This window comes from Alligator mississippiensis, chromosome 12, assembly GCF_030867095.1.
Source record: "Alligator mississippiensis isolate rAllMis1 chromosome 12, rAllMis1, whole genome shotgun sequence".
In the NCBI taxonomy this organism is placed as follows: Eukaryota; Metazoa; Chordata; order Crocodylia; family Alligatoridae; genus Alligator; species Alligator mississippiensis.
In genome coordinates, this window is record NC_081835.1 from 38,861,108 (window position 1) to 38,874,007 (window position 12,900).

At 39.2% G+C, this 12,900-nt stretch overlaps 1 protein-coding gene across 2 annotated transcripts in view; it reads left to right on the forward strand.

Moving 5' to 3' along the window:
- The window catches only part of NT5DC2 (5'-nucleotidase domain containing 2), a 59,180-nt gene that overhangs the window by 19,586 nt on the left and 26,694 nt on the right, over positions 1-12,900 (forward strand). Inside the window, exons 6-9 of one of the 2 annotated variants that reach the window (XM_019490001.2) lie at positions 3,968-4,096; positions 8,236-8,296; positions 8,894-8,996; positions 9,709-9,810. In XM_019490001.2, the coding sequence (XP_019345546.2) occupies positions 3,968-4,096; positions 8,236-8,296; positions 8,894-8,996; positions 9,709-9,810 (395 nt within the window). The remainder of the gene's footprint in view (positions 1-3,967; positions 4,097-8,235; positions 8,297-8,893; positions 8,997-9,708; positions 9,811-12,900) is intronic. The other variant, XM_059716089.1, reaches the window with a different exon arrangement.

A 12,900-nucleotide genomic window follows, 5' to 3' on the forward strand; every position in this document is an offset into this window, starting at 1 on the left:
TTCTCAGCTCTGAAATCACTTTCTGAATATTCTAGACAAACAAAGTGTCTCTACATACAGCACTCCCAAGGAAAGCTGGCTTCAGACAACTTCAGGAAGAGCATTAGACTGGTGTAAGCATTATTACAAAATTCAAACTCAGACTTTCCTTCCATTTTGAAGTGTAGTTGTTTTAGTAATAGTGCCTTTACAAAGCTACATGCCTCTCTCTGTCTCTCAGTATGGCTTATATTTTTAGTAGCATGGAAATTATTTATATCTTAATCCTTTTCTCCACTTCTTATTTATATTTTCTTAATGCTTTTCTCCACTTTTTCACATGAAGAATATTCCTGTAGTGCAGACAGGGAAGATATAATTTGTTCAGGTGACCATCAGTGGTACTCTACATATGTGAGAGAGATTTAGGAAAGTGGTCTTGATATGACAAAATATACTCCTGTCTCTAATTAGAAATCCAGCACTCAGATTTGCTCACTTACTGGTCTAGCCCTTTGGCATAGTGTTCATTTGATCCTTGTTGATATTTTAGCTAACTGTCAGTCCTCTGGTTCATAGGTATACATAAGAGGTCTAGTCAGATGCCTGATGAATCTGTTTGTGGTTGACAAGCTCAGTTCGAGAGTGACATAGCTTGTTAGAAGTTTCACAGATTTGTATGTTGTCTGAGTTGGGTCCAAGTTTTATAGCATGCTGCTTTCTTCTTCTTTGCTTTGATTCCATCCTCTGGTTCAAAACTGCTTCAGGCTGAGCTGCACCCAATGCCAGATATTCCCTCCAGGTAAACTGGGATTTTGCGCTCTTCTCCCAGCTTTCTATGTGGATGTTGGACAACTTCATTATAATTTTTGCATACATCGTGGTACTACCATAGAGGGCAACCTCACTTTCTAGATCAGCCTCAAATCTCTCTACAAAATGTTTTTGGGGATATGGTCTCCTCCCATTCTCCTGACATGGCTGATCCATTGTAACCTCCTCTTCTTGATAGAGGTTTTCTAAGTGTGTCAGTCCTGTGTGCTCCCGTACCTCTGTGTCTTGGTACTCTGACTTCCCACTTAATTTTTGCGATCTTAGACAGACATCTCATGAGGAAGCTGTTCAGTTTCTTAATGTGCTTAGCATATGTAGTCCAAGTTTTTGAACCATAAAGCAGGGATGACAGCATACAAGTCTGATAGTTTCACACCTTTACCTTAGCTGATAGTTCATTGTTATTCCATACATGTTTCTGTAATAGCCCAAAATTCTTAGCTGATTTTTCCAATTCTGTTAGTTCAGTCTGAAAGTCAAGGTTCCTGCTGATTGTAGAACCCAAGTAGCAAAAATTGTCAGTGACACCAACAGATTTATCCTCCAGATAAATAGATTTTTTTTTCCTAATTCTCTTCCAGACTCTTGGTCCAAACACAATAGTATGCATAGGATTTTTTACTAGAATACAGGACCCAAAGAAGCAGCAGATCTCTCCTCATGGTATACTTAACTTGAAATTCATCAATTTGTCTCTGCTGTATTGTTCAAAGCTAAATTGGTCTCTTGAGAATGTAATGCGTTTAATGTGTTCATCTTCTGTGACATCTTCAGAATGATTTATTCGGTTACAATTTAATAAGGGGCAACTGGAAAACAGAATTTAAATGATTAACAAAAGAATTGTTCATATTCTACACACGTTCAATTGGAGACGACCAAAATCCTAGTTTTTGCTGAACATATATATTCCTACTTGCCAAGGATTTGTTTATGGCTCCAAAGAGGTATTATGCCTTGCAGCAAGTATGCAGACTTCTTTGACAAATAGATTCTTTAGTTCTAAGCATTTCCCCAACTGCCTTTCTATCATTTAAGGTTCATTAACTGCTTCCACAACCATAGACCAGCAATTCTCAGCTAGGCTGCCATGGCACCCTTAGGTGCTGTGAGAATCCTTTAAGGGTGCCATACAATGTTAGCACTAGGGTGCCATACAATGTTAGCACTACTAGATTTGCAAATACTAACACGTGATTTGTAAGATAAACCCAGATACTTCAAATAGGAATCCATACTGTCAAAAACATTATGAACTGTTGTGGTCTTTCTGTGTTCTTTGCAGCAGAAGATTGCTGTTATTTTTCCATAGTCAAAAAAGAGTGAAAGCTAAGAGCTGGTACTTACCAAGGGGTATTTTGAGTCTAAAAAGGTTGGGAACCACTGCAGTAGACAAATGAAAAACAAACTGACTCAAGCTTTAGCTCTCCAGAGGAATTTGGCAAGTTCTTTTCCATATGTTAGTGCAGAAAGTATAAATGGAATGCAGTGGTACTTAAGGTGTTTGATAGGGGTAGCTCTATTTGTAAAACTGACATACTGTATTAAACTAGACTTCGTGGTTTAAAACTAATCTTCTGAGCAGATGCTACTCCTCAGATACCATCATCAAAATGTTGCCAGGTTTAGCCAATAGCTTGTTTACTAACTTTTGTTAATTTACTTTAAGCAAAAGTTGGAATTGAGTGAGTGCATAAGTAATGGAAATGAAATAACAAGGAAGTTTTAAGTAGTTATGAAATTGTTCTTGTTGGTTTTGCTGCTTTCCCTTTTAGTATGATTGGCTGTTTGGCAAGTTTTCTGCCTATGGTTAGGATTTGAACATACTTACTGTATTTACCTAAATCCAAGATGACTTTGAATTTAAGGCAGTCCCCCAGTACTTAGATTCTGTACATAGAAAATGATCAATTTTGTTATAATTTTCCATGCATAGAATCTAACTGCTGGAAGGTTGTCTTAATTTTTTCCTTTCTACCACTGTGATTGGGAAAGTAATGGCAGGTGGACAAGTGGCAGGGAAAGCAGTGGCAGGTGGCCTAACACCCGTCTCCTGCCCCTTCCACACCTTGCCTCTGCTGGCCCTTTGGCCCCCAGTCCACTCCCTGCCTGCTGCTCACCTTGTGCTGCAGCTCTGGCTCTAGGCCCAGCTGTGGTCTGACAGCAGCAGCACTGATAACTGGCCCTGGCCCATGGCAGGCAACAGCAGTGGCCCCGGCCCTGGTCAAGGCTGGAGCTGGAGTTGGAGCCACTACATAGTCTCTCCTGTGCTCCCCTTGGGCCACACACCTTGTAGTTTTTCCCATGCTTCCCTCCCCATATGAGCCACTTGAGCCACCCTGGGCTCAACCAGGCTGCAGTAGCAGCAATAGCTTTGGCCCTGGTCTGGGGAAGGCAGCAGATACAGCTCCAGGCCAGGGTCAGAGCCAGAACAGCTGTCTGCCCCTAGTCAATACCTGCATCTAAGGTGAGATTCCCCCCTCCCCTGCCCATGTTGAATAGTGGAGGGGGAAACCCTTATCTTGGATTTGAGTAAATATGGTAGTTAAACTATAACAATTGTGGTACTTCCCTGATTTAAATACCAAGCGAAACCTCATCAGGAATTTAATTAAGTGAGCATATTTGTCTCAGTACTTTGCATCCAAGGGTCTTGAAGCACATAAACATTTGGCAAAGACTTGACTTTCTTGTGAGCTAGACGTATGCATCCTGCAGAGATTGTTGCAGCCTCTTCTGTAGTGCAATAGCTTTATCTCAGTGCAATGTAAAATAGTGACTTTACTGGAAATTAAGAGTATCGTATTTTGTTGAAGTCTCAGATTATGATGTTAATTCTCCTTGTCCTTTGTAAAAGTACTTTTATTTAATGACAGTAATAACCAATAAATCTATTTTATCAAGTACTTTTTAAAACTTAGGTGCCTGTGCATTTTTAGGGCAGAGGGCCATCAGCTGCTGATGCTTCCTATAGCTGCTGGGCTTTCTCCTGTGCTGTCTTCTGAAAACAAAACAGCTCTATATAGATAGGAAGTGTGATTGGAAACCCATGAAAAGTGACATGGCTGTAAGGTGCAACTCTTTTTCATAATGACCTAAATTATCTTTCTGAATTTCTTAGTATCTTCTTATGTATTCTCTTCCTTTTGACTAGGGTCCTTCATTGAAACAATTCATGGACATCTTCTCTCTTCCTGAAATGACACTGTTATCCTCTGTTATTGATTATTTCCTAGCTCATGGCATTGAGTTTGACCAGATTCATCTTTACAAGGATATATCTGTGAGTATAAATTATCAAAAAAGGATGAAATACTACATATGATGTTACTGAAAATTAGTTATTCCATTTATTGTTTTGTGAGGTTTGTACTATCCAAATATAAGCTACTGTTGATTCTGAGAAATATCATGAATTCCTGCCTGCAGCAAAATTAGGAAGCATCCACTACTATATTTTTATAGCTTTTGAGATCTATTCATATGTTACTAAGTCACCATTAAACATCTTTACTTGGTAGAAGTAGCATAAATAAGGGTGAGTGAACAAGGCACCAGCCCTGGACACCAACTTACTGGGGGAGTCAGAATGGTGGCCCTGCCCTGCAAGGAATCTTTTTTAGGGTAGAGCATCTTTGTGCTGTGGCAAGAGCAGACAGACAATGATACTGGAGCAGCAGCTGGGATCTTTTGAGTTTCTGGCAGGTAGAACAAACCACCCTGACCATCTTTCCCACTTCACCATCTACCTCTACTCCTCACCCCTGCTTTCTAGCAGGGTTTTGCCTGGGACACAACATTTTGTTAGTTCTGTTTGATAGTCCTGTGAGGTCATTTTAGCTGCAGCTCCACGTGCGACCAAATAATTTAATTATTTAATGAAGAACATTATCCAAATTCTGCACTGTTTTAGGGATATTTCATTTTTACCCTTTATTTTTTTTTCAACTATATTTAAACACACTATTTATTAAATAAAAACATTCTAGAGAATTAATGGCTAATAGCTTATTTGTAGCTTTCTTCAAGAAGACTCAGTTTACTGTTGCTGATCATTGTTTGTCTGATCTTTTTTTTGTAAAGCGGTGTGGTAAAGCTAACTCTAAGAAGGAGTTTTTAAAAAGTTTAACAATTTTATAGTGATCTAGCAATGCCAACCAAATATGGCCAGGATCTCTATCAACTCTCCAGATGGGATTATGGAACTGTTTATTGGTGTGGTCAAATTCCTAGGTTCAGTTAAAATTTTGTACCACACTGATATTATTCAAAATTTATCAGTAGGTAGGATATTCTAATTTTCTAAAGGAGAAAACATAAGTTTTTTGTTTTCTGGTTGTTGTTTTTTTTTATTCCAACTTAAGCCTCACCTAGATTTCTTTGACCTGATATGATTTTAATGGTTGTGTGATTAAAATATGGAGGACAGTTTCCCCCCTCATCCTCCCCCCCCTTGCTATTTGGGGTGGGGGTAGGGGAGAGGAGAGATGATGGGCAGAAGGCACCAGTGCTTTATCTTTGGTTATTTTAAACATTCTAAAGCACAGTTTGTTAAATGAGCGGGGCCCACGGCAGCACAGGGTTTGCCGCCACCCCCCTCCCGTCTTACCAGGTAAGACCGGTATTCTTACCTGTCTGCCAGCCGGAAATTCCGGCCGCAGTAGGCTGACTGCTGGGCCGTGGTTTGCCGGGCTGTGGCCACCTCTAGGCTGTGATTTGCCGTGCCACAGCATAAAAACTGAGAACCCCTGCTGTAAATGGTAAAAGGCATTAATTAGGAGTCTCAGGATTCTGCAGCCTCTGGGGAAACAAAGGCTACAAAGTACTTGCTGGCAGTTGACTTTGCTTCCTTTTTTAATCCTTCTGTGCCTGCAGCCCTGGCAGTTTTGAAGGAGTCCAGCAAAGTTTTGTGGCAGGGGGCTGTATGTCAGTCTAAGGCTGAAATGTTTAATTTCTGGAGTACTTATGATACATACGTCCCAACCCTTTAATTTCTTTTTTGAGTGAGCTTTAGGGCATCTTCCAGTGATTCCTTCTAAACCATGGATGGATCCACCCTATAGTTCTGAATGGCTGTAGTCTAAATTCTAGATGAACACTTAGAAAATGGCTATTGGTATAATCTAGTAGCTACTTAGTGTAGTGCAGAAGCAGAATGGTGCAGAAAAAATTAATCTGGGCTGTTGCATTGTCTTGCTCTATGGTCTTTGATTGGGAGAGGTGATCTCTTGCTCTGAGACTTGATGATTTAAATAGATTTTTCTGTAAGAGCCTACCTTTTGTGTCCCTAATCTCTGAGATTAATGTTTTAAAGGCAAAGAATCTGATGCATCCTGTAAAGTATTCAGCAAAGGAGGACTTTTTTTTGTAGAAACAAGTATGGTACTCTTCCCGGTCTGAAATATGCCATCACTGTTTCTCAGAATTCTGCATTCTCACAATAGTGATGCAGATGAATTGGAGATGCCCTGGAAAACATCTGCATTCCCTCAATGTGGAATCTTCCTTGCAGAGAGTTATTGGATATTTCTAGAAGTTAAAGTGACAAAACTTTTTGTAACTCATTAGTGAGTCAGCAAGAAATGGTCACTGTTGGCATGCTAAGCATTTGTAGTGATTCTAAGGAAACTTCTCAGCTGTTTATACAAAGTACTGGTCTAAAGTTCATATCTTATCTGGGTGCCCCAATAACTGAAGCATGTGAACAGCTTGTTTTTCTGCCTCGGATTTGATTAGGTTTCTTGGCACTTATCAGCCCTGTCATCCATCGGTGAGCTTTTTTAAATGCCAGATGGCTCTCCTTGGGCTTTAGTTACAGTACAGCTAGGTTTTTTATTATTTTAAAATTTATTTTGGCATTGGGCTAAGGAGTTCACAACCAAATATTGCCCAGCATTCTGTTCCCTTACTGTAAGTACTCCACTTGGCAAATAAATGTCCTTTAATTTTCCACTTAGTTCCATTGTCAGGGTAGAAATGGTACTATGTGAACAATTGCCTTTATGTATCAACTATTAAAAACAAAGAGTAAACCTTGCATCTGAGGACTTGCAAACTTTAGTTTGTCTAAGTTTTTTGGGAAAGTCAACTTCTATATAACCTGCAAAATTTAAGGTATTTTTAATCTTCTCACCCAGACCCTCAAAAATACCTGTTTTCATGTGCTATTGTAGTTTTGTACCTTTTTAGCCAGCTTAAAGCCATCTCTAAATGCTCTTGAATTAAGTGTCTTAAGTGCATCTTGTTCATTGGGGGTTATTTGTATTCTTGGGTAGAGATGTCAAAATAGTGGGATGGTGTCTCTTTCTTTGTATTTCTTCCTTTCAAAGTTCCATGTGTGTAGATCCAGTGGAGAGCACTCTTTAGAAAATTGCTTTCCTTGTAAGTCCCCTAAGTCTTGGCAAAGTTCTGGTCAGAACAGATAATCAAATATGCATTCCATCTGGCTTCCTTTTCTAAGGCCCAGCAGTGCTGCATGGCAGAAGACTGTTCTTTCATCTTTGGTGCCTATACAGGAGCCAGGAGGCTGCTCCAATGCACTGTAATTGCAGTGTGTTGGAGCAGACTTGATTTAATGGAGGTTGATTTAATCAAGTCTGCTGTAGTGTGGTACTTACCACGTTCCAGCCAGCATCCATGTCTTGTGCATCGCTACAGAATGGTAGCAGGAGCACTTTAACTAAAGCTTATCGAACAAGCTTTAGATAAAGTGCCACCACTGCAGTTTTAAAGCATGGGGATGCTAATACATGAGATGCTGCAAGATGTTTTGGGTACTCTGGGCTCTTGGAGCCACTCTTATTTAAGGATGACCCCCCCCCCCCCCCGGGAGCATGTGTAAAACAAAACCAAACCAAACCAAACCAAACCAAACCCAACCCCCCTTCTGTCCTGTGGTGTTCTCGTTCTTGGGAATCCCTTTGGAACCCACCCAGGTTGATCCTGGGAATGACTATGGAATGACTTAAGGGAAGGTAGCCTGCTGCATTTACAAAGTGATCCCAGGCTCTATGTATAAATCAAACCCAGGCTGTCCTATTTTGGGCCACCTGAGTATTGGTGCAATATTGATTTTGATATAAATCTGTTCTGTTTCTAACAGTTTTTTAAAGAAACAAAAAATGCAGATTAGTTTTATCTTTATTCCCATAGGTGGAACATAGCTGACTTGAAGCCAGATGGAACGTAGCTGACTTTCCTTTCACAATCACACCCAAATTCATAAATTTTATTCTGGTGCTTGTGGTGATGATAATAGTGAATCCCCATTCAAAATATCCTTGGCTTTCTCTGTTTCTCTCTGTATCCCTGCAGCAAATAACCCATGTGTAATTCTGCCGGATCCTTCTTGGCGAAAATAGGCAGTAGTCATGCTGATGCCAGTTTTAGATCTGAAGCTTTTTGATCTTTCTCTTTTTTCAGGATGCCATTAAAGATGTTCATGTAAAAGGAATGATGTACCAGTGGATTGAGAAGGACATGGGTCAGTAACATTTTCCTGAATCTGATCTTGATTTTTGTGTGCACATTTTCTTTATTCCAAGTGTAAGAATTCAATAAAATATCTGTGTAACTACATCATTAACTTCACAGTGGTATCGGCAGACTGAATTGCTGCTAACAGCTATCCAAGGAGTAGAAATTTTGGTACTGACCAAAAGAGCAGTTGCTTCATTCTTCTGTATTTTTTTTTTTCTTTGTTGTGAGTGAAGAACACCAGTAGTTGAAGATAAAACATACCATAAAGGAAAGCAGTAGCTATTAAAGACTATATCTTTTCACTGTAGATTCATATAAGCTATGAGGTAATAATGGTCTGTTTTTACCTCTTGGCATGCTGTGATCTCTTTCTGCATTTTAACCATTTCAAAGTTCTTATTTCGTTGCTAGTGCAGCTCTCTGTGTCTTACCTTACTGGAAGATTGTGACACTGTGTCCAAGCATAAAGACTTCTGTATTCCTTTGAAAATTATGAACAATATCATATCTGACCTTCTTAAAAATTATTTTTGGAAAAGTTCTGAGATTCTTGAAAGCTGGTTTTAATAATAATAATACAATTTTGTGGTTTTTGATACAGAAAAGTACATTCTCCATGGAGATGAAACTTATGCTGTACTAAACCGACTGGTTAATCATAACAAGAAGCTTTTCCTCATCACGAACAGCCCATTTAGCTTTGTGTGAGTATATAATCGATTCATGCATTGTAAATTGACAGGCTACAGCTACATGTTTTATATAGCAAACCTCATTGAAAGACCCTCTCTGAGAGTTTGAATGCAGTAAGTTGCATGTTTCTGTGGGCAGATGAGTTTCTTTGGGTGAATCTGATATCTTTTATTAGACCAGCTTAAATAGTTGGAAAACAAGTATTAAGCAAGCTTTCGGGTTCAAAAACCCTTTGTCAGGGTAAGGGAGTTTCTGCAGTTGGTGTGCACTCTTCCTGGATGGAATGAAAAGTAAAGAAGCCAGAGGCTGGGCTGGTATGCATACAAGACAGGTAGTCAGTGAAAATGTAGATTGAGGAGTCAATGGGTGAGAGACTGTTGATTCTGACAGCAACACCTCTGAACTGGCATGCTTGATCTGTTACCTGAAGGCATAGGGTTGAGGTCTGAGCTTTGCTGGTAGAGGAGAGAGAATCCCTTGGTGGCAATAGCAGAAGATAGTGATCACTTACTATAAATATGAAATCATTGTGCAGCTCTTACATGCATTAAGATGGAATCAAAGGCTTATGGAGTCTCTGTGCTTCAAGACTGAACAAGTAAATTTTTATTTTAAGCCAAACTAAAAAATCCATATGGATTTTACTCAAAGGAAGGTATGGGGGAAACAGATAAGTATTGGAAAGAATTGCTTGCCTATTGACTTTTTTCACTTGCTCTTCAGAGATAAAGGAATGAAACACATGGTTGGCAAGAATTGGCGGGACCTCTTTGACATGGTCATTGTGCAAGCTGATAAACCCAACTTCTTTACTGATAGACGCAAGTACGTTTCATTGCAGTTTATTGCATTACTTCATCCAAGCTGAACATTCCCCTCTCTCTCCCTGCCTCACCTCAAAAAAAAAATAAAAAATTGTCCTATGACTGCATTCATGGGTAATGTGTAGAATTAAAAATTGCAGGCCTGATTTAGGATGGGTTCCCTCCATGCTTCTCTCACATATTCATAAACTAAATGCATCTATTAGGGCAAACAGCTCTCATTAATGCATTCTGTGGAAATCTGAAGCAGAAAGTGCATTTGTAAAACATTGGCTCCTTCAGTGTTTGACTGATATTGTAATCCTATTTATTTGGACATAAACATGATTAAAGCATTATCATGATTAAATCGGCTAGAAGAAAGGGAAAGGACAGCATACTTCTTACAAAAGCTGAATGCCTTGTGATTAACTTTGTGTCAGATTCTCTCCTTTCTGCTGCCTTTTTAACAAGGCTTCAAAAACTTGGTAATATAATTTTTTGGCTGGATGTTTGGGCATTATTGCTCTGTTTGTGTATTCAGTAACTCTCAAGTCTTGCCCTCCCCTCTCCCATTCCCCCCTGCAGCTTAGCCCAGGATTCAATATTTGGGGCCAGTCTTGAGTTGCATTTTAATAGGGAACTTTTCCCATAAAGTGGGATTCTTTTCTGTCTGTTCACAATCTCCCTGTGTTGAGGGATGAGAGGGGCTAGTAGCTGGTTCCCCTGGTCAGGACCTGTGCCACAGATTTGCTCCAGTATCTCTAATAGTATCCTAGCATTGCTGCTTCTTTGCTGATGTCTCCATGCAAGGTATCTTCAAAGTTGTTGTTTTTTCAAGGGTCATTTTTAAAGCACCTCAAAAGGAGACCTTCTGTTTCAGTGATGTACATTTCTACCTTCACTTTTTACAGCCACTTGGAACACAACACACATTACAGCTGATCATGCCTTCAGTTCTTGGTGGGCATGTGTACTCTTTACAAAACATGCTATATGATCAGAACTGACAGGTTTATCAAGGTCTATGATATAATAGTCATGAAGAAAAGATAGTTCAGGGCATAAGTAAACTGGGAGGTCACTGAGAAGCTTTGCTACCACTGTCTATAATGTAAGTATCCTCTAGCTGAAAAAAGAACGAAGTCTGATGCTATAAATCTAGCATCTTTCATCTGCATTAAATTTACTGTATAATTAATTACCTAGATAAGAATATTTATATTTCTATCTATATTGAATTGGTATGAATATGGTGTTGTGCTTTCTGACCTAGAGAAGACCATATCTCTTAATGCTAACTGCAGAAACAATTAATGTGTTTAAGATAATTAACTTTTAACAGTCTTATAACATCAAGTGAGGTTTTTTTTTTCCAAACTGCTAGGTACAATATCAAGTTGTAGTCACAATTAGTTGATTTGCTGCCCCACCTCCCTGGCTCATCAATAGGATGCATCCCTTGCAACCATGTAAAATTCTGCCCAATACACACTTATATCAAAGACCCCCTGGAACAGTATGAACGGCACCTTCTGCAGGAACATGCATAATTATTGTTGTTACTTGGATCTTTTTTGAGAAATAACCACACTACTGCACTTTATTTTTAGATACTTCCTCAATTTTAAGTGAAGCTTTTAAGTCTTCATCTCCAGTCAGTGTTCTTTTGTAAACTCAGCTCAAGGATTTAGTATTGCCATACCCACCTACAAATGAATTATAAAATGGTTACAATCCTTCTGCTTGTTCTCTACCACCAAACTTTACTGTTATACTCTCATTTTTTTAATGTAATTGAAATCATTTTAGAGCATTGTAGTGAGTGAGGGAAGTTAATGAACTATAAATGATCAAATTTTGTTTCTGTAAGTTATGTTTGAAACTTTGATTAGTACCCCTCCAACTTTTTAAATAAGTCTAATGATAAGTAATCTAACATAAATTTTGAAAGTGGAGCAGTCCAGATGATTTAAGGTTCTAAGAATTATTGGTGCAGAACTTTGGTGTTTGCATACCAGGTGGAAGTAGTATCGCACAATATTGTCTATTTTCATTTGAGCATGAGCTTGTGCTCCCACTCATGCTCTCAATATCATTAAAGTCTGCTCAAAGGTAGGCACTTCATTTCTCACTTGCTTTAAGGCTTAAGGAAGTGATTTAATGGTACATTATTAGCTTATTAAATGCATATAACACATAATCCTTTCTTTGTTTTTAAAACAATATCTTGATTTAAATAGAGGAAGACAAATGTATTATGGAAAAGATAATTTCAGGTTAAAGATTAAATTTAAATTTAGCTAAAGGACTGACAGGTTTTGGGGAAGAGAATCCTAAAATTATCTAGAACCCGGGTTCTCACCCGGCCCGTGGGCCCATAAGGATGAGTGGCTAAGAGTGTATGCTCAAGACTTTGACCCTAGCTTCCTCCAGTCACTTGCTGGTTCTTTCTGGTTTCTTGCTGATTCCTTCTTCATCTCCAAGGTCTTGCTTCTGCTTTGTCTCCTGACAATATCTGGTGGGCTGCATCTTGTTCTTCTTACACAATGGGCTCGATACTCTTCAACACTACGACCTTGTTAGAAAACTGCTCGCCTAAGCATTTGCAATGTTATTTTTAATGTATCATTTTGCCTTGTGGTTAGCAACTTCGCTGAGACAGAGTAAAGCCTTGTATTCAGCTGCAAATCCAGTGCTCCCCAAGATCCAAATATAGTCACCCTAACACTCCCTCACAGAATTAGTATAAGCAGCAAAAGAGAAACCCAGCTGATTCTCCAGAGGTCATCACTCTCTCCGCACAATACACCCCTTGGGCCTGGCTAGGTAGATAGTGTTTTTGTGTTACTTGGACAGAGGACTGACCTTTTGCCCATTGTTGGTAGCTAGTGAGAGTGCTTAGGCTTCTCACTTTCCAGCCTGGGACTGAGCCAGGAACAGGGACGATGGTACCATAAAGAGATTTCCTTCTTTTTATTGGCGTGAATATGCAGCTGAATATTACCTGGATGCTTGGTGTTATTATAGCACTACTAGTGCCTTTTCATCTTGTAAAACTTTGGATAAATGTTAAGGGTTAGGACTTTTTTAACTTGCTGTGGAAACTAGG